At 46.5% G+C, this 22,947-nt stretch overlaps 1 protein-coding gene across 2 annotated transcripts in view; it reads left to right on the forward strand.

Moving 5' to 3' along the window:
- LOC140464174 (ras-associating and dilute domain-containing protein-like) overlaps positions 1-22,947 on the forward strand; it is a 101,308-nt gene that overhangs the window by 24,308 nt on the left and 54,053 nt on the right. For both annotated transcript variants that reach the window (XM_072558996.1, XM_072558998.1), the window contains 6 exons: positions 835-1,545; positions 2,737-2,774; positions 5,668-5,831; positions 8,640-8,752; positions 17,788-18,010; positions 18,546-18,718. In XM_072558996.1, the coding sequence (XP_072415097.1) occupies positions 835-1,545; positions 2,737-2,774; positions 5,668-5,831; positions 8,640-8,752; positions 17,788-18,010; positions 18,546-18,718 (1,422 nt within the window). The remainder of the gene's footprint in view (positions 1-834; positions 1,546-2,736; positions 2,775-5,667; positions 5,832-8,639; positions 8,753-17,787; positions 18,011-18,545; positions 18,719-22,947) is intronic.

Consider the following 22,947-nt stretch of genomic DNA (forward strand, 5'->3'; position numbering starts at 1 on the left):
CAATGCTCTGACTTTTAAAGATCAAATGCCACAGTGTGCCCATTTGAGCAGCTGGTCTGTATATTGTCCGATAGTCGAAGGCTTTCTTTGCTGTTCATTACATCACCAACTTGCATGATAGGAAGGGTTTATAAGGATATGGGTCAAATATTGGCAGATGGGACTAGGCCGGATTAGGATGTCTGGTCAGCATGAACTAGTTGGACCAAAGGGTGTGTTTCCATGCTGTATAACACTATGACTGTATAAGTATGAGGTGCATTTTGTGAGGACGAATAAGGGAAGGGAGCATGCCACCATTGGTAGGACTCCAGGAAGGCAGCAGGACAAGGGGACAAGGTGGCGAAAGAGACATGAGGGATACTTGCCATTCAGTCAAGGCTTTGAAATACAAAAGGAGGGTGTGATGAAGCAGCATTAGTTAGACCACGGCTGGGGTACTGTGTGCAGTTCTTGTCACCACACTGTAGAAAAGATGCGATTCATCTCGAGAGGGTGCAGAAGAGATTCACTTTGATGGCGCCTGGCCTGGAGTGATTCAGCTCTGAAGAGACACTAAACAGGCTGGAGTTGTTAACCTTAAAGTGGAGAAGGCTGGGCTGTACAACGTTCTCAGATACGTAGACAGGGTTTTCACTTTGTAGCAGGGTCAGTAACAAGGGAACATGGTTTTAAAGGAAGAAGCAGGAGGTGTTGAAGGGAATTGAGGATAGAAGTTTCACCCGAGGGTTGTGACTATCTGGTAGAGACAGGAACCATCCTTCCTGATCTTTAGCCTTTGTTCCTGTCTCCTTGTTTGTGTGTCCTCTCTTACCAGCTTGTCTTTAATTCCAGGATTTTATTATTTATGTGCTGAATGGAAGCAGTCATGTGTTTGGCCGCTACTTGGATGAGCCAAGAGGTGAGGAGGAGCGGCAGAAGGTGGACATCCAGTTGTCAGCCCCAGATATCTGCTTGCAACATTGCCGGGTGCGGCGTCACGAGGTGAGCTCCAGCAGAGAGAGTGCGGATGGCACTGAGCTGGTGACACTGATCAAACCGGGCAAAGGAGCAGTGGTCACTCACAACGGTCTCCGGCTCTGCACAGAGAGCCAGCTGCAGCCAGGTGACCTCCTGGGCATGGGGGCCCACTACCTCTTCATGTACAAAGACCCGACCCTCCGCAAACTTCCTGTCAGCCAAAACCCTGCGTGGTACCCGTCGCCAATGCTGAGCCTGAGCCCAGGAGGGGAGCTGATGTGTAAGATGTGTGGCTGCATCGTTCAAGAGAATCAACAGCTGGTCATAACTCCTTCAGCAGAGAAACCTGCTCCCAGGCTGAAAGACTCGAAGGGCAGAGAGTATGTCTTCATGTACAATCTCTCGCAGGAAGATGCACTTCTGAACTGGATTATCAACAGCCCAGCCAAAGACAGTGTGCACTCCAAACTGAGCCCAGCCTTCCTGCTCTGCCAGTGTATCCAGCACTCAGCCAGCTCCTTCAGGCCCACAGACTTCCGCAGATTGCTGCTCAGGATAGCAAGCCAGATCCAAACAGTCATGTGGGTCAGTATCGGGGGTTATTATTCTGTTCAGTTTCCAAAAGATAGTCCAAACTTCACAGTAGAATTCTCTGATATACCCCACACCCCTCACAATAACGCTCTGATATACCCACACCCATCACTGTAACACTCTAATATATCACACACCCCTCACTGTAACACACTGATATACCCCACACCCCTCACTGTAACACTCTGATATACCCCACACCCCTCACTGTACACTCTGATATATCCTACACCCCTCACAATAACGCTCTGATATACCCACACCCCTCACTGTAACACTCTGATATATCACACACCCCTCACTGTAACACACTGATATATCACACACCCCTCACTGTAACACACTGATATATCCCACATCCCTCACTGTAACTGTCTGATATATCCCACACCCCTCACTGTAACACTCTGATATATCCCACATCCCTCACTGTAACTGTCTGATATATCCCACACCCCACACACCTCACTGTAACACTCTGATATATCCCACATCCCTCACTGTAACTGTCTGATATATCCCACACCCCTCACTGTAACACTCTGATATACCCCACACACCTCACTGTAACACACTGATATATCCCACACCCCTCACTGTAACACACTGATATATCCCACACCCCTCACTGTAACACTGATATACCCACACCCTTCACTGTAACACTCTGATATACCCCACACCCCTCACTGTAACACTCGGATATATCCCATACCCCTCACTGTAACTGTCTGATATATCCCACACCCCTCACTGTAACACACTGATATATCACACACCCCTCACTGTAACACACTGATATATCCCATACCCCTCACTGTAACTGTCTGATATATCCCACACCCCTCACTGTAACACACTGATATACCCCACACCCCTCACTGTAACACACTGATATACCCCACACCCCTCACTGTAACACACTGATATATCCCATACCCCTCACTGTAACTGTCTGATATATCCCACACCCCTCACTGTAACACACTGATATACCCCACACCCCTCACTGTAACACACTGATATATCCCACACCCCTCACTGTAAATCACTGATATATCCCACACCCCTCACTGTGGACAACGGGTTGATGTACCTCTTCAGAGTGTTGACCATTTAAATTTATTTCTGAGAAATTCAGGCAGAGACCACCTTCTCATTAACTGTTCTTTCCTTATTTAGGAGAAATCGAAAGAGCTCGCAGCAACTCAGAGAGAAAAGTAAGTTCACAGCTGAACCCCATCAGTCTTCAAGAATCTCAGTGGAATGTGTTGGCTCGGGGCAGAAATTAATCTTTCTCAGCACCGACCCTCCGACAGTGCGGCACTCCCTCTGCACTGACCCTCTGACAGTGCAGCACGCCCTCAGTACTGACCCTCTGACAGTGCGGCACTCCCTCAGCACTGACCCTCTGACAGTGCAGCACTCCCTCAGCACTGACCCTCTGACAGTGCGGCACTCCCTCAGCACTGACCCTCCGACAGTGCGGCACTCCCTCAGCACTGACCCTCCGACAATGCGGCACTCCCTCAGCACTGACCCTCCGACAATGCGGCACTCCCTCAGCACTGACCCTCCGACAGTGCGGCACTCCCTCAGCACTGACCCTCCGACAGTGCGGCACTCCCTCAGCACTGACCCTCCCACAGTGCGGCACTCCCTCAGCACTGACCCTCCGACAGTGCGGCACTCCCTCAGCACTGACCCTCCGACAGTGCGGCACTCCCTCAGCACTGACCCTCCGACAGTGCGGCACTCCCTCAGCACTGACCCTCCGACAGTGCGGCACTCCCTCAGCACTGACCCTCCGACAGTGCGGCACTCCCTCAGCACTGACCCTCCGACAGTGCGGCACTCCCTCAGCACTGACCCTCCGACAGTGCGGCACTCCCTCAGCACTGACCCTCCGACAGTGCGGCACTCCCTCAGCACTGACCCTCCGACAGTGCGGCACTCCCTCAGCACTGACCCTCCGACAGTGCGGCGCTCCCTCAGCACTGACCCTCCGACAGTGCGGCGCTCCCTCAGCACTGACCCTCCGACAGTGCGGCGCTCCCTCAGCACTGACCCTCCGACAGTGCGGCGCTCCCTCAGCACTGACCCTCCGACAGTGCGGCACTCCCTCAGCACTGACCCTCCGACAGTGCAGCTCACTCTCCTGTATGAAACTCTTTAATATCCACTTCTTTGGCAAAGTTTTTAGTCACCTGTCATAATTTGCAGCGCGGTGGTTTGCTCTGTCTTTGTGTACTCTAGTGAATCACCGCGACGTTTTCAGAAGTAAACTGTGCTTTATAAAGTGTAAATTGCTGTTTGGCCATCTTCTACAATATTGTGTTTCTTGTTTTACAACTGTCATTACACTTTCACAGTTCTTCATTAACTAAAACGTACTTTGGGATTTCCTGCTGTGCTGAAAGGTGCTATTAAAATGCAGGATCTGCAGGGGCTTGAGAAGCTTGTACCTAAAGGTGGAAAGGTTTCTTCAGTTCATTCACAGGATGTAGACATCACTGGCTGGGCCCAGCATTTATTGCCCTGATCCTAGTTGCCCCTTGAGAAGATGGGGGTGAACTGCCTCCTTGAGCCACTTGCAGTCCACTTGCTGTAAGTAGACCCACAATGCCCTTGGGGGGTTTCCAGGATTTTGACCCAGAAACCTTGAAGCAACAGCGATTTATTTCCAAGTCAGGATGGTGAGGGTGGCTTGAAGGGGAACATATAGGGGGTGGTGTTCCCATGTGTCTGCTGCCTTTGCCCTTATAAGATCATGAGGTATAGGAACTGAATTGGGCCATTCAGCCTATCGAATCTGCTCCCCTGTTTGACCATACCTGATGTGTTTCTCAACCCCATTCTCCTGCCTTATCCCGATTACTTTTGATTCCCTTACTCATCAGGAACTTAACTATCTCTTGTTGTAAATACACTCAATGACCTGGCCCCCACATCCCTCTGTGGCAATGAGTTCCATAGATTCACTATCCTCTAGCTGATGAAATTCTTCTTCATCTCAGTTTCAAAGGGTTGACCCTTCACCCTGAGGCTGTGCCCTCGGATCCTAATCTCTCCTACTAGTGGAAACATCTTCTCCATGTCAACTCTATCAAGGTCTGTCAGTATTCTGTAACTTTCAATCATCCAACTAAGCTCCACTGAGTACCGACCCAGGGTCCTCAACGACTCCTCATATAACAAACTCTTCATCCCCGGGATCATTCTTGTAAACATCTCCTGTACCCCCTGCAAGAGATTGATCATGGGGGTGGGATCTTGGGCTTGGAAAGATCTTTCTGCATCTCGTTTCTCATTAATTGAGAGAATATTTCCAGTTGGTAGAATGTACATGTTATCTGTGCAGTATGGACCAGCATTTATTGCTCGACCATGGTTTCCCTGACAAGGTGGTGTTAAGGTGCTTTCTTGATGTGCTGCTGTCTGTTTGCTGTAGGAAGCATCCCCCCCTCCAACCTTCCCACCACCACCAGTGCCGCAAGGGCAGGAATTCCAAGATTTTGGAGGATGGTGAGAGAGAACAGAACAGGTTTCCTGGAACATTTGTGGCAGTCCCAGTTTCCAGTGAATGTTGAGACTGGAGAGATTGGGATTATACTCCTTGGAGCAGTGTGAGTTGTGGGACATCCGATAGTTACTGAATGTGACGACAACTTTGGGTTGAGGAATTAAGGTGAAACTGTTTCCAATGGCAGAACAGTGGATCCAGATTAAAGAGATTCAGGGAAAAAAAAAGCCATGACTCAAGGGAAATGAAATGACCCAGCAGGATGTGATCTGGAACACTTTGTCTGAAAGGGCAATGGAAACAGATTTAAAGATGATAAAACAAATGAATTAAATTCTCGATCAGGGAAAAGATGCAGTGTCATGGGCAAAGAGCAGTTGTGTGGAACCACTTGGGATGAATTGTATAGCTCTCCCAAAGAGCGAGGACAGGCACGATTGGTCGAATGGTCTCTTTATGCTGTATCATGGCACAATTTAAATGGACTTTCCCACTTCTTTCCCCAATCTGCATGTTGGTGTCGTGGCCTTGTTTTGCCTCTGGCTTGTCTGTTGTGACTGACCTCGATCAATTGATGTTTCCCATGACAGTGAGACTGGGGACAGTGAGGAAGTCCTTCCGATCCGAATGCCAGACCTGATTCCAGGACTGCAGCCTCTCATATACTGGATGTCCAATTCCATCGAACTGCTGCATTTCATTCAACAGGATGTTCCCAAACTCTTAACATGGGATCAGCACACAGAGCAGTATGGTGAGTGAGTACGTGTTAGTGCATTGTCACACACCTCAGTGGTTGTGTACCCACATGGTTGTATTGGCTCGTGGTTATCTACGTACATGGTAATGTTCACTCGCCATTCCGTACACACCCACAGTTACATACACATGTGCTCATGTACATGCACAGTTATGTGTACATGCATGGTTATGTACACAAAAGGTTAGCTTAACGTTCATGGTGGCTCAGTGGTTAGCACTGCTGCCTCACAGTGCCGGAGATCCAGGTTCAATTCCTGCCTCAGGTGACTCTCTGTGTGGAGTTTGCACATTCTCCCCGTGTCTCCATGGGCTTGCTCTGGGTGCTCCGGTTTCCTCTCTCAGTCCAAAGGTCTGCAGGTCAGATGAATTGGCTATGCTAAATAGTCCATAGTGTTCAGGCGTATGTAGGACAGCTGCATTAGTCAGGGGTAAATGTAGGATAATAGGGGAAGGGAATAGGACTAGGTGAATGAGTCTTTGGAGGGGTCGTTGGGCTGAGGGGCTGTTTCCATGCTGTAGGGATTCTATAATTCAATGTACATACACGGTTATTTACACACACACACACACACACACAGTGTTGTCTGCATGTAGGGATGTGGACACACACAGTTTTGTGTATTGAGTGACTGCGAGTAATGATGCTGGGTGTAGTGAGAAGATGGTAAGTGCCATTGCTGCCCTGTGTTAGCATTTGACCAAAAGAAATTGGCCAAACATTTACCTGATGCATCCAAATATGACCCCTTCTCGTTTTCTTCCTTTACCGAACACTTCATCCAATTCTCCTCTACTCCCTCCCTATTTCCTTTCTTTAATCTGTCATGTTTCTGGCAAGGACAGAATTTGTTGCCTGTCTCTAATTGACCCTTGAAGAGAATAGTTTGTTAGACCATTTCAGAGGATTGTTGAAAGTCAACGATGTAGCCTGCTGGACACACTTTCCTCATTCCTGAAGAAGGGCTCATGCCCGAAACGTCGATTCTCCTGCTCCTTGGATGCTGCCTGACCTGCTGCGCTTTTCCAGCAACACATTTTCAGCTCTGCTGTGGGTCTGGAGTCACAAGTGAGCCAGACCAGGATTTCCTTCCCTAGTGGAGGAGATGAGCTTTTAGAACAATTGTTGAGAGCTCTGTGGTTACTGTCTCTGAGATTAGCTTTCATTTCCAGATGTAGTAATTGAATTTAAATTCCATCAGCTGTTGTCGTGGGTTTTGAACTGATTATGTTGAGTGTTAGCCTGGACCTCTGGATTACTCATCCAACAATATCTCCATGACACCATGGTCTCCCAGCTGCCTGGCTCCTGATCTATCTCCCCCTCCCTTTTTCCTTCTCCCCTTTTACACATGCACTCTCTCTCTTTTTTCTGTCTCTGTCTCCCCCCCCATGCCCCACCCTTCCCTGTTTTCTCTCAAAACAGAGTGAAGCTCTACCATCAATTGAATGAATCAGTCACTGGGCTGCTCAGACATCCCTGGAAGGAAACAGGTTGTTGGCACGGAGAATCATTGAGTGGGCATGGACTCTGGGTCAGACAGCAAGGCCAGCTATTGTGTGTGACCATATTACCTCAGGGTGACGAGAGACTTTGAGAGTTTTAATTGGAATGCTTGAATGGGCTGATTCTTGGATTAGTCACAGTGTTCAAAGTGAATTGGGTGCACTGCAAATCCCTCACACCACTCAGAATTCCAATCCATCTGAAACCTTCTCAAAGGAATCTTCAAACAGGAGGGGTTGAAATCAGCAGCTCTCCAGGGATCTGGGCAGCTCAGAGAGTTAGGGGACAACTGAGTATTTCCCCATCCCATGAAGCCAGTCGGATTGGTCAGCAGGAGGGAGGGAGACAATCCTGTCACAGTGCAGTCTCTTTCCAGTGTTACACTCAGTTTTTAGGAGTGACATTATCAGGACAGGGCTGCACAGACTGCGTCCGTGTTCCTTTGCGTATACAAAGGAGTGATCTGATTCCATGGTGTATTTCACACAAACAGGCCATTCGGCCCAACCAGTCCATGTTAGTGTTCAGTGCCTCCTTCCATCTTTCCCCATTGAAATCGATCACATTTACTCTCCTGGGCACCCTCTGCTGTCTCTCACTCATGGCGATGGGTCAGTAAGACCACCACTGAGCTAACAATCCAGGGCATCAATGACTCCCCTTCGAGTGCCAGAGTGCCTGGGTGTAACCGGCTCTCCTTGAGAGGTTGGAGAAATGGGGCACACGTTGACACGTGGCTCTCCAAAACAACTCAGGGGGACTTCACAATGAGAGTCGCTGAAACCTCCCTGTATTCATGATCCGCTAAATGAGGATTAATTCATTAAACATTTGCAGTGCCACAGGGTCATTTAGTGACCACAGCAAAGGAAAAGTTTCCTCATCTCCCTGTCACGTTTAATGGGTACTCTCTTTCTCAGGAATGTTCGATATACACACACATACTCGTGCACACACACAAACATATACATACATGCTCACGCTCATGCACACACACGTACGCTCACATTCATGCATATACATACACGCTCATACACACACGCATGCTCATGCACACACATGTACATACACGCACACACACTCCCATAAATCCCACATACTTAAATCATATACACAACATATACTCATGTAAAAAACATACAAAGCACAATGCAAATCATGCAGATAGACATTTACATGATCAATTTGGTTTGACTTTCCATCTGAGCACGTGATTAGAAGGTTACCTGCATTGCTATGAAAATGTTTACTATTTAGATTTTGATCCCTAATCTCCTGTTGGTTCTATTTCCATAGACTGTCATAAGGACCAGCTCTCGTCCACGAAGGCAGCGAGCGAAGAGGCCATGACAGTACTGGAGGAGGTCATCATGTTCACCTTTCAGCAGTCAGTCTATTACCTCACCAAGGTAAGTGGCCCCTCTACCAGGCCCATCCCTCCTGGGGCAATGACCCACTGGCTGGGGGGGATGGGGTCACAGTGGCACTATCACTGGGCAGTTAAGTCAGAAGCCCAGGCTCATATTTTGAGGACATGGATTCAAATCCCACTGTAGGCAGCCAGTGGAATTTAAATTCACTGAATAACTCTGGAATTGAAAGCTACTCCCAGTGATGGCGAGCATGAAACTGGTATGGTTGTTAAAAACCCATCTGGTTCATTAATGTGCTGCAGGGATGGAGGCCTGAACTCCCGACTTGGTCTGGCCGAAATGTGACTCCAGACCTGCAACAATGTGGTTGCCTTTTATCTCGCCTCTGAAATGGTCTGAGCCACTCAGTCAAGGGCAATTAGTGATAGGCAATAAATGCTGGCCTTGCCAGCAACATTACTGTCCTGTGAAAGGATAAATTAAAAAGAATGTCTTTGATATGGTGTGCCAGGAGGGACACCTATTGCAACAGTGTTCACACACAGAAAGAAGACCTCTTTTCATGTGAAGTGGGCAGCTTTCGGTTTGAGGCATTCACAATGACGTCAGGTTTAGACAAGGTTCGCTGTGCCATGGTGAGTAGGTCACTCTCCTCTCAGTGACAGGTTGTGGGTCCAAGGTCCTTCCAGAGACAAGAGCACAGAGCTCTAGGCAGCCACTCCCAAATGTCAGACAGGGGGCCTGCTGTCCCTTCAGAAGTGTCATCTTCGCCTGAGACATGAAAGTTAGGGCCAGTGTGCAGTCTCAGATGGAAGTGAAAGATGCCATAGCCACCAAGAGCAAAGGAATTATTTCAGTGTCTGAGCTCTTTTTGTGATGATATCACATCTACGTTGATGTTGGGAGTGTCGAAGACAAACTAGGGAACATCATCTTTCAATTAGAGCTTTGCTCATGTGTTTGTATGTGTTAGTGAATATGCAAGTGTGAATGAGGCCACGTGTATGTGTGATTGTGTAAGTGCAGGTAATTCTGTGTTGGGGTAGTGTGTGTGAGTGAGCGTGTGTGTAAACATAAGAAGTTCAGGTCCCCCTGCCGATGCCACTAGCTCCAGTCGTCTCCGAGCAGGAGCCGTGCATTAACTACAGAAGAATGTGGGGGATGCAGTCAATGGGAGATCGCAGGAACAAGAGGATTACAACTGACACAGTTACACCAGCCTGGAGACTGGCACAGAGAACACGTCCAGTGCTTTTCAATGAACAGAGGGCAATGGATGTTTCTGTCCCAGCATGATAAACACAGAGAGAGAGAGATCCTATTGACAGAAGAATGCTTTCATTAGCTTACTGCTTATTCTCAGCAGCAGCTGAGAAAGAGATCAACTTTCACCAAACATTTCTTCCCTTCTTCACACTGACACTCACTGGGGTACAGTCCCACACACACTGACTCTCACTGGGGTACAGTCCCACACACACTGACTCTCACTGGGGTACAGTCCCACACACACTGACACTCACTGGGGTACAGTCCCACACACACTGACTCTCACTGGGGTACAGTCCCACACACACTGACTCTCACTGGGGTACAGTCCCACACACACTGACTCTCACTGGGGTACAGTCCCACACACACACTGACTCTCACTGGGGTACAGTCCCACACACACTGACTCTCACTGGGGTACAGTCCCACACACACTCTCACTGGGGTACAGTCCCACACACACTAACTCTCACAGGGATACAGTCCCACATGTGCATTGACTACCACTGGGGTACAATCCACACACACTGTATCTCACTGGGGTACAGTCTCACACACACTGACTCTTGGCTGGGCACGGGGTCCCACACACATACTGACTCTAACTCCTGGAATAGGAGTTTCAGGCATGAGCTACTGATTGAAGTGACGATGTATTTGTTGCTCCTGGTTTTAAGTGGATTTTCAGTTTAGCTGTATTGAGATTCACAAACAGGGATCCAGTGCAGGTCTAGTATTACCAGAAAGTCTGGATTCTGAGTGGTGAAATGTGTTTGACAGCTCAGGAAACCAGTCTGTAGCTGAAACGCCAATACCTGACACAACGGAATCTCCCTGAGCTGGATTGATTGAGGATTTGGGGTGGTGCTAATATCAAATAGATGAAAGGCTTGTGTGCAGAAATGTAAAAGTGCTTTCATTATTGCAGCAGCTTCACGTTAACTCGCCGAGCCCTGGCGTCGTCCATTCTGTTGCCAACTGGAGAAATCTTTTCCACTGGGACCACAAAGTGTGGACAAAGCCTAACAATGGCTCTACGTTGTCCTAATTGGACTCTCTCTCACAGACTATCACTGGGTACGGGTCCCAGTCCCCCACACACGTTGACTCTCACTGGGGTACAGTCCCACACACGCTGACTCTCACTGGGGTACAGTCCCACATGCACTGACTCTCACTGGGGTACAGTCCTACACACACTGACTCTCACTGGGGTACAGTCCCACATGCACTGACTCTCACTGGGGTACAGTCCCACACATACACTGACTCTCACTGGGGTACAGTCCCACACACACTGACTCTCACTGGGGTACAGTCCCACACACACTGACTCTCACTGGGGTACAGTCCTACACACACTGACTCTCACTGGGGTACAGTCCCACACGCACTGACTCTCACTGGGGTACAGTCCCACATGCACTGACTCTCACTGGGGTACAGTCCCACACATACACTGACTCTCACTGGGGTACAGTCCCACACACACTGACTCTCACTGGGGTACAGCCACATACACTGAAAGGTATTAAAGGATTGGACACTCTGGCAGCAGGAAACATTTTTCCGCTGATGGGTGAGTGCCGAACCAGAGGACACAGCTTAAAAATATGGGGTAGACCATTTAGGACAGAGATGAGGAGAAACCTCTTCACCCAGAGAGTGGTGGGTGTGTGGAATGCTCTGCCCCAAAGGGCAGTGGAGGCCCAGTCTCTAGATTCATTTAAGAAAGAGTTGGATAGAGCTCTCGAGGATTGTGGAATCAAGGGTTATGGAGATAAGGCAGGAACAGCATACTGATTAAGGATGATCAGCCATGATCATATTGAATGGTGTTGCAGGCTCGAAGGGCAGAATGGCCTACTCCACCTACTGTCTATTGTCTCACTGGGGTACAGTCCCACACACACTGACTTTCACTAGGGCACAGTCCCACTCACGCTGACTCTCACTGGGATACAGTCCCACTCACACTGACTCTCACTGGGGTACAGTCCCTTGCACGCTGACTCTCACTGGGTGATAGTCCCACACACACTGACTCTCACTGGGATACAGTCCCATACACACATTGACTTTTACTGTGGTACAGTCCCACACACAGACTGCCTGTCACTGGGGTACGGCTCCCACTCTCACACTGTACACGCGTGCGCGCACATACACACACATTCTCTGTTTCATATAAACGTCTGTGTTCGCGCACACATACTGTGCATTGTACACGCTCTCTCAAACATGTCTGCGTCTTATGTACACACTGACCTCTGCTGTACATGACTCAACATTACCTGAGACAACGAGGGGTTGTGTGTATAGCTAGCTGGTGGGTTGCTGGAGGCTTCTCTTCCTTTCTTGGCATGTTGTAAGAAACCTGAGTAGTTCTGTATGCGGTTAGTCGTAAATGGATTGAGTTTTACTGTCGTAACCACACTACGGCAGAGACAAGACTGGTTCTGTCATTGCTCTGCTGCTTCACTGGCTCCTGGCTTAAAGCTTTCCTTGTGAAGGTTTTCATCCCATTCCATTCAAAACCTTGGTCTGTTGGGGCTTTAAATGGAAAGTAACTCACAAACATTTGAACATTTCCTCAATCCTGATACAGTATGGTGCTAATCAGACAGGGCTGGGTTTGACACACTGCCTTCTGCGTTGCTGCCGTTGTTGATGTAGATTTATGCTGACTGTTTATTCTGTGTTGTTTCATCAAGGTTTGTAATACTTTCCAATGAATCAAAACCTGTAGTTATGTTGCAATAATCAGTCAGCCTTTCTGCTGAAAGATTGCATGGATTTCAGTTCAGTTCAAAGTGATCTCTTTGTGAAAGATTTTGCAGGGAGGGTGGCATTGATTTGCCAGAATGCATCTGGACACCAAAAGCTGACCTTCAAGCTTTGAACACACCAATGTTGTTTCTATTCCCTGGCATTTAGAAATTAAAAGCGATGAGATTGATTTTTTTTCCAGCATTGTACAGGGGAATGCATGCAGTGGATAGAAACTGTTCCTTCTGCTGGGGAATCCATGACAAGTGAAAGAGTCTAACATGTGAACGCAGATCTTTCAGAACCTCGAGTGTAACAGCTCACTGCCTGAAACACGTTTTCTCATATCACCTCTGGCTAAACACCATGTCACCAACCCTCCTTATTTTCATTTTTTCATGGGAGGTGGACATTGCTGCTTGGGCCAGCATTCATTGACTGTGCGAACTGCTCAAAACACAGACTAGGTAAGGATGTCAGATTTCCCTCCCAAAAGGACATGAGTGAATTGGATGAGTTTTTTATGACAATGGACAATGGTTTATGCTGTGGAGGTTGTGGGTGTGGAAGATGCTGTTGAAGGAGCCTTGGTGAGTTGTCCTGTGTCTTGTAGATGGTATATACTGCTGCCAGTGTGCATGGATGCTGGAGAGTGTGCATGTTGAAGATGATTGGCATGCCAGGTTATAGAGTCATAGAGATGTACAGCATGGAAACAGACCCTTCGGTCTGACACGTCCATGCCGACCAGATATCCCAACCCAATCTAGTCCCACTTGCTAGCACCCAGCCCATATCCCTCCAAACCCTTCCTATTCATATACCCATCCAAATGCCTTTTAAATGTTGCAATTGTACCATCCTCCACCACTTCCTCTGGCAGCTCATTCCATATACGTACCACCCTCTGCATGAAAAAGTTGCCCCTTAGGTCTCTTTTATATCTTGCCCCTCTCACACTAAACCTATACCCTCTAGTTCTGGACCCCAGGGAAAAGACTTTGTCTATTTACCCTATCCATGCCCCTCATAATTTTGTAAACCTCTATAAGGTCACCCCTCAGCCTCCGACGCTCCAGGGAAAACAGCCCCAGCCTGTTCAGCCTCTCCCTCCAGCTCAAATCCTCCAACCCTGGCAACATCCTTGTAAATCTTTTCAGAACCCTTTCAAGTTTCACAACATCTTTTCGATAGGAAGGAGACCAGAATTGCACAAAATATTCCAACAGTGGCCTAACCAATGTCCTGTACAGCCGCAACATGACCTCCCAACTCCTGTACTCAGTACTCTGACCAATAAAGGAAAGCATATCAAACACCTTCTTCACTATCCTATCGACCTGCGACTCCAGTTTCAAGGAGCTTTGAACCTGCACTCCAAGGTCTCTTTGTTCTGCAACACACCCCAGGACCTTACCATTAAGTGTATAAGATTTGCTTTCCCAAAATACAGCACCTCGCATTTATCTAAATTAAACTCCATCTGCCACTTCTCAGCCCATTAGCCCATCTGATCAAGATCCTGTTGTAATCTGAGGTAACCCTCTTCGCTGTCCACTACACCTCCAATTTTGATCTCATCTGCAAACTTACTAACTGTATACCTCTTATGCTCACATCCAAACCATTTATATAAATGATGAAAAGTAGAGGACCCAGCACCGATCCTTGTGGCACTCCACTGGTCACAGACCTCCAGTCTGAAAAACATCTCTCCACCACCACCCTCTGTCTTCTACCCTCGAGCCAGTTCTGTATCCAAATGGCTAGTTCTCCCTGTATTCCATGAGATTTAACCTTGCTAATCAGTCTCCCACGGGGAACCTTATCGAATGCCTTACTGAAGTCCATATAGATCACCTCTACTGCTTTGCCCTCATCAATCCTCTTTGTTACTTCTTCAAAAAACTCAGTCAAGTTTGTGAGACATGATTTCCCATGCACAAAACCATGTTGACTATCCCTAATCAGTCCTTGCCTTTCCAAATACATGTACATTCTGTCCCTCAGGATTCCCTCCAACAACTTGCCCAACACCAACGTCAGGCTCACTGGTCTATAGTTTCCTGTCTTGTCTTTACCACCTTTCTTAAATAGTGGCACCACATTAGCCAACCTCCAGTCTTCCAGCTTGTTTAATCCTGTCTGCTGTTGAGCTGCTTGAACGTTGATAGAGCTGCACTCATCCAGTAACATGATTCCATTGCATTGTAGTTGATGGACAGGTTCTGGAGAATCAGCAGGTTAATAATTCACCCCCGACTTCCCAGCCTCTGACATGTTCTTTTAGCCACAGTATTTATATATCTGGCGCAGTTTAGTTTCTGGTCAATGATAACCCCCAGTTGTTGATCGTGGGGGTTCAGCAATGGTTCTGCCATAAGACCATTAAATATAGGAAAAGAATTAGTCCATTCGGTCCATTAAGTCTGCCACACTATTTGATCATGGCTGATATGTTTCTCAATCCCATTTTTCTACCTTCTCCCCGTTTCTCCCCGAACCTTTCATCCCCTCACTAATCGAAAACCTATCAATCTCTGTCTTAAATGCACTCATTGACTTGGTGTCCACAGCCCTCTGCGGCAATGAGTCACCACCCTCTGGCTGAAGAATTTCCTCCTCATCTCAGTTCTAAAGGGTCATTGCTTTACCCTGAGACTGTGCCCTTGGCTCCTAGTCTCTGCTTCTGGTGGAAACATCATCTTCATATCCGCTTTGTCCAGGCCTCTCAGTATTCTGTTTCAATCAGTCCCCCTTATTCTTCTCAACTCCATTGAGTATTGACCCAGAGACCTCAACCTCATATGACAAACCCTTCATCCCCAAGATCATTATTGTAAACCTTCTCTGGACCCCCTCCAATGCCAGAACATCCTTCTTTAGATACTGGGCTCAAAACTGCTCACAATACTCCAAATGTTGTCTGACCGGCCTCAGCAGTACATGTCTGCTCTTGTATTCCAGCCCTCTTGAAATTAATGCTAATTTGTCTTCCTAACTGTCAATTGAACCTGCATTTTAACATTAGGAGAATCCTAAACTATGTCTCCTAATTCCCTTTGTGCCTCAGATTCCCGATGGCTTTCATTTAGAAAATATTCTAGACCTCTGTTCTTCCTAACAAAGTGCATAACTTTACACTTTCCCACATTATATTCCATCTGCCACTTATTTGTCTATTCTCCCAGCCTGTCCAAGATCTTCTGCAGCCTCCCATTATCCTCAACACTACCTTCACCCACCTTTCTTCATCTGCAAATTTAGCAACAATGCACGCAGTTCTTTTGTCCAGACCATTAATGTATAATGTGAATAGTGATGGTCCCAGCAGTGACCCCTGTGGACCTCCACTAGTCACTGGCTGCTATTTGAAAAGTCACTGGCCCTCAGCCAGTCAGTCAGCCCTCAGCCAGTCAGCCAATCCTCTATCCAGGCCAAAACCTTGCCTCTAACACTATGGGCTCTTATTCAGCAGCCTCCTGTGCAGCACCTTGTCAAAGGCCTCCTGGAAATCCAAATAGATCACATCCACTGGCTCTTCTTTGTCTAACTGTTTCATTACCCCATCAAAGAATTCTAAAATGTCAGGCATGTCTTCCCCCTTGATGAAGCTCTATTTCATCATGCACTTCCACAATCTCATCTCTAATAATGGCCTCTAAAATCTTACTAACAACTGAGGTTAGTCTAACCGGCCTGTAATTGCCCATCTTCTACTTCTCTCCCTTCTTAAAAAGGGACATTGGCCATTTTCCAGTCCTGTGGAATCTTCCCTGACTCCAGTAATTCCTGAAAGTTCACCACCAACGCCTTTACAATCTCCTCGGCTATCTCCTTCAGAATGCTGGGGTGTAGTCCATCTGGTCCAGATCCTTCATCCACCTTCAGACCTTTCAGCTTCCCCAGCACTTTCTTAGTGATGGCCACTACACTCCCCTCTGCCCCCTCACTCTCTTTGTAGTTCTAATCTGCTGTTGGTGTCTTCCACTGTGAAAACTGATGCATAGTACCGATTCAGTTTCTCTGCCATTCTTCTGTTCCCAATTATTACTTCTCTAGCCTCATTTTCCAGCGATCCAATGTTCATTCTTGCTCTCTCTTAACTTTTATACATGTTAAAAACTCTTGCAATTTTCTTTTATATTACTTGCTAACTTACTCTCATTTCATTTTCACTTCCCTAATTGTTACTTTCAGTTGTCCTTTGCTGGTTTTTAAAGGTTTCCCTATCCTCTGCTTCCTACCAATCTTCACTACATTGATTGCTTTTTCTTTAATGCTGTCCCTGCCTTCCCTTGTCAGCTACAGTTGCCTCACCTCACCTTAGTATGTTTCTTCTTCCTTGGGTTGAATTTCTGCTGTGCCTTCCAAATTATCCCAGAAACCCCTGCCACTGCTGCTCCACTGTCTTCTCTGCTCGGCTCCCATTCATTTGTGCTCTCAGGAAAAGAATTCTACTGTCTCCAATGCCTTTGCATTAACTGAGGCTCTCCATCTGTGGGACCAATCCAGAAAATCTCCTCCACATATTCCCTGTTAACAGTAGAGTGTCCTGGCTGCATTGGCCTTAATGCCTTCCTTTCCCCCTCTCTTTGAATGGGTGTATAAAACTGGGTTACCAGATGCTGTCCAAATGGCTATTGCTCATGTGAAAAGCCAAACAACGACCATCAATGGACTATTCATCGGTGGAACGACCTCGAAGCTGAGCAAATGTTGGTGCTGGCCAGCAAAGCTGCTCTTGGCCAGGACACCAAATGGTTAAATTCATGGCAGTATCTCGCTGATGTCATCAGTGTGGCAATAACTTAGCTTTAGAGCAGGGGAGCATTGGGAGCAACAGTGGAGGGATCTTCATTCTTTATCTGAAAGCCCATGCTGACCTGCCCTGGGAATGTTTGATGGGACATTGCATGATAAATTGGAATTGGCCAATTGTCCATAACTGGCATTCTTAACTGTAATGAGCACAGAAAAGATTATAGTAATGTTAACCAGCCTGGTGTGTTTGTTATTGACCCCTGCAGACCCTGTACACTGTCCTGCCTGGGATGTTGGACAGCAATCCCTTTGCAACTGAGACAGCACAGCTCAGCATCCCCCCAGGAGTTAAGGACGTCTTGGATATCTTCCAGGGAACATTGAGCCTGTTGAAAGAGTATCGAGTTCACCCTGAGCTTGCCTCTCAGCTCTTTGCTTATCTCTTCTTCTTCACCAATGCATCGCTCTTCAATGCTCTCATGGAACGAGGTGAGTGTAGCTTGTGGACCCACTGCCCAAATTTGGATAATTTTTTATGTCAGTCAGTTTGTCTGTCACTCTCAGATATGTGTTATTCTGTAGCCCATTCCTAGGTATGAATTACTGTATCCACTGTGAACCTCTCGATTAAATTCCAGTCTGTAACTCACACCCGGGAAACCATCCTGAGCCCCTCGATTAGATTCCAGACTGAACTAAAGTGTCAGTATTGTGAAGATCATCCTGGGTTTGGGCTGGACAATTGGAATGGGATTCCTCACTTTCCTGCAAGGGCTCCCTCTGGGTGAGCAAGCTGCCTCATTCTGATGGTGGGAGAATGTGTCTCTGTGGCCAGGATTCACATCTTAGTCTGATTGTGGACCCCCATCCCATCCTTCTGCAGCCTGGAGCCTCACTCCTTTCTGCAGGGGTCCTGGCTGGAATCCTCCACTCTCCTGATCATAACCTGCCCTCCTCAAGTGGCTGGGAATCCCCTCTTTTTTCCTGTGGTTTCTTCCTCACTGTGTGTCTCTGTGCCTTTCAGGATCAGGAGGAGGTTTCTACCAGTGGACGAAGGGAGTGCAGATCCGTGCCAATCTGGACTTGCTGCTTGACTGGATTCAGGGCATTGGGCTTGGAGAGCAGGCTGCTGAACTCTTCCTCAAGTTATCGACAGCTGTCAACTTGCTCGCCACTCCCAAAGAGACTCTCCTCCAGGTACTCTGCTTCCGTTTCTCATGAATTAACCCTTTGTTGTACCGGGATTCCCGGATAGCAGCTGAGGCCAATGTTAATTCGATTGTCAAAAGCCTGACAATGATATGAGGATTGAGAAAGCTGAAATCATGCACAGATGATGTACACAAGAGATTTAGACCAATTGTGACTAATTTGGCTTCCTGTTTGTTTTGTGAAGTCGGCCATTTTTTACTTACTCTATCAATTTCTTATTTTCTTTCCTGGATTACATTGAATTTTAACAAGAAAACAATGATGTTTTGATTTTGTGGGATGTGGATATTGCAAGCAAGGCCAGTAATTGTTACCTTTCTCTTGCTCAGCCATTTCATGGGATAGGATCACATATAGTCCAGACTGGTAAGGGCAACTGATTTCATTCCCAAAGGACATTAGAGATTTGGTAGTCACCATGGGTCACCATAAACTAGCTCTTCATTCCAGGTTCCATTGAATTCAGATTTGTCCCAGAACATTAGGCTGGGTCTCTGCTTTACCAAGCCATTTCCACTGTACCACTGCTTTCTCCCACCACTTAATCTTGGTTTTTATCTAGAACCTAAGCAGTACTTTAATCCCTTGTAACCTCTGTGTTCCTCTTCCCTTTTATGAATATATAAACATGTGGATTAGGAGCAAGAGTGGGTCTTTTGGCCCCCTCCAGTTTGCTTCACCATTCAAAAGATGGTGGTTGACCTGATTGCGGCCTCAACTTCACCTTCCTACCTACAGCTGGAACCTTTGACCCCTTTGTTAGTCAAGACTCTATCGACCTCTGCCTTCAAAGGTTTCAATTACCCAGTATTAACCACTGTCTGGGAAAAAGAACTCCAAAGACTTTCACCCATCTGAGGGAAACAACTTCTCTTCATCTCTGTCTTAATTAGGAGAGGTTTATTTTTCAACAGCGTCCTCTAATTCTAGTCTCTCCCGCAAGGGGAAAGATCCTTTCAGCATCCACCCTGCCCATTTCTCTCAGCATACTGTACAAACAATATATTTCTTAGCTCTTTGACTAAGATCGAAGGTAGTATCTGTTTGGTCTGTTTTATAAGGCTAATCATTAAAAAAACAATTGGGTGTATCTCAATGCCAGCTTTTGTTGTTAGCGACCTATCCAACCAGTTTGTGATTGTTGACAAGAGTTCTGCTCCTTTCACTAACTTTGGGACTGAATTTGACAGCCTCACAATACTCTGTATGAGTGAGTTGCACCTATGCTTTGTATCAAATCTTTCACATTTTATCTTATACAAATGTCTCCTTGTTCTAGACTTCTCAATAACTGGAAGAATTTGTTACTTCTGGCATTATATTTAGAGATGCCTGTGCCAAATTATCATTTAATCTTGTGACGAAAACAGCTTCAGTTTTTCCAAATCTTCCTTTGTATTGCATTTCCTCATACCAGGCAACTTCCTGATGAGTCAGTGCTGTCTCCTAATGATTACTGTCTCAACATCCTTCCTGGAGTGTGGAGCCCAAACCTCCAGCTGTAGTCTTGTGAACGTATTGCATCTTTTACATCCTGAGTATTAATCCTCCAATACTTGCCATAAAATCTGTGAGCATTTTAATCAGTTTATCCAGTTGAAGTTGTGTTTTTTGTGTGTTGTGAATGCTTTCTCAAATCTCTTCCACATCACCTTATTGGTCCCTATTCACAGTATCATTATTATTTTTTGTTTAGTGAGATGTTCTATTGTGTTCATATTTAATTAAATTTAATCTGCCATTGTTTTACCCATCCACTGTTTTACCATCCTCCTGTGGCCTCTCTAGGTTACCAGATTTGATCTCTGTATTCCCTATTTCCATATTGGTAGCAAATTAAATAATACAATCCAGGCTGTGATATTAAACAGACTGGGATTATCTGGGCTCACTCAGCTTCCCTTTTTGAATGGGGGGGGGGCTTTTTCCAACCTCTTTTGACTTCTCCGACATGTTCTCACTCTCTGTGGGAAGGTAGAGGATAGATGTTAGGATCTCCCAAAGTTGCTGCTTGAAGCTAGGGCTGAAAAGAGCCAGGAGAGGGGACATGACAAGTTGTTGGTGGATAGGATGAAGGGAAACCCTAAGGCCTTGTTTAGGTATATCAGGAATAAAAGAATGACTAGACTAAGATTAGGGCCAATCAAAAACAGTAGTGGAATCTGAGGACATAGGGGAAACGCTGAATGAATACTTTTTGTCATTTCCTATTCACATTGGAAAAGGACAATGTTAGTGAGAATACGGAGATACAGGCTGCAGGATTAGATGGGATTGTGGTTGACAAAGAGGAGGCTTTAGTAATTTTGGAAGATCTGAAAATAGATAAGACCCCTGGGCCAGATGGGATTTATCCTCAGATTCTCTGGGAAGCCAGGGAGGAGATTATAGAGCCTTTGGCTTTGATCTTTATGTCAGCATTGTTGACAGGAGTAGTGCCAGAAGGCTGGACGGTAGCAAATGTTGTTCCCTTATTTAAGGAGGGGAGTCGGACAACCCTGGTAATTTTAGGCCAGTGAGCCTTACTTCGGTTGTTGCTAAGATGTTGGAAAAGATTATAAGAAATAGAATTTATAATCATCTGGAAAGGAATAATTTGATTAGCAATAGTCAACATGGTTTTATGAAGGGTAGGTCCTGGCTCACTAACCTTATTGAGTTTTTTGAAAAGATGACAAAACAGATGGATGAAGGTAAAGTGATTGACGTGGTGTATTTGGACTTCATTAAGGCATTTGGTAAGGTTCCACCCGGTAGGCTATTGCACAAAATATGGAGTTAGGGATTGAAGCTAATTTAGCAGTTTGGATCAGAGATTGGCTAGCTGAAAGAAGACAGAGGGTGGTGGTTGATGGGAAATGTTCATCCTAGAGCTCAGTTACCAGAGATGTGGCGCAAGGAACTGTCTTGGGGCTACTGTTGTTTGTCATTTTTGTAAATGATCTGGATGTGGGCGTAGAAGGATGGGTCAGTAAATTTGCGGATAACACTAAGGTAGGCAGAGCTGTGGATAATGCCGAAGGATGTTGTGGGTAACAGAGGGACATAGATAAGATGCAGAGCTGGGCTAAGAAGTGGCAAATGGAGCTTGTGTGGAAAAGTGTGTGGTAGTTCACTTTGGAAGGAATAGCAGAAATGCAGAGTATTGGGCTAAAAGTAAAATTCTTGGCAGTGTGGATGAACAGAGAGATCTCTGTGTCGAAGTGCATAAATCCTTGAAAGTTGCTACCCAGGTTGTTAAAAAACATATGGTGTGTTGGCGCTTATTGGTAACGGGATTGCGTTTTGGAGCCATGAGGTCATGCTTCAGTTGTACAAGACACTGGTAAGGCTGCACCTGGAGTATTGCGTATAGTTCTGGTCACCGCATTATAGGAAGGATGTGGAGTTCAGAGGAGATTTACTAGGATGTTGCCTGGTATGGAAAGAAGGTCTTACAAGGAAAGGCTGAGGGAATGGAGGCTGTTTTTCTTTGGAGAGAAGAAGGTTGAGAGGTGACTTAATCGAGACGTATAAAATAATCAGAGGGTTAGATAGGGAACAGTGAGAGCCTTTTTCCTCGGATGGTGATGGCTAGCACGAGGGGACATAGCTTTAAATTGAGGGGTGATAGATATAGGACAGATATTGGGGTAGTTTCTTTACTCAGAGAGTTGCCTGTCTGCAACAGTAGTAGACTCGCTGATGTTAAGGGCATTTAATTGGGCATTGGACATACATATGGATAATAATGGAACAGTGTAGGTTAGATGGGCATCAGATTAATTTCAGAGGTCAGCGCAACATCGAGAGCTGAAGGGCCAGTTTGTGCTGTAACGTTCCATGTTCTGTGCTCTAAGCTAGAGTGAGTCACAGCTGGTGGCCCCAGCCTGTACCAGACTCCCTGTTCCAGTCTTGGTAGGGTCCCTGCTCTCCCTGATCTCTGAGGAATGAGCTAAGGTGGGCTGCTGGGAAATTTCTGAGTTAATTAGGAAGGAGTGAAAGCTGCATAATGCTGCAGTGAGTTTACTTTGGCCAATGAAAACCTTACACCTTCCACTCTCATCCTCTGCAATGCCCTTTAACAATTTCTGGCTTTATATATGTTGCTTCTCACTGAATTTTCATAATTAGCTCTTTCTCTGAGATAATGAGACCTACTTGGTGACATCTCGGTCTCAGTATCTCCTCTTCAAATCAGCACCACTATAATTGCTTCTCTCTGCATCAAAACC

The sequence above is a fragment of the Chiloscyllium punctatum genome, chromosome 39 (assembly GCF_047496795.1).
Source record: "Chiloscyllium punctatum isolate Juve2018m chromosome 39, sChiPun1.3, whole genome shotgun sequence".
NCBI classification, from domain to species: Eukaryota; Metazoa; Chordata; class Chondrichthyes; order Orectolobiformes; family Hemiscylliidae; genus Chiloscyllium; species Chiloscyllium punctatum.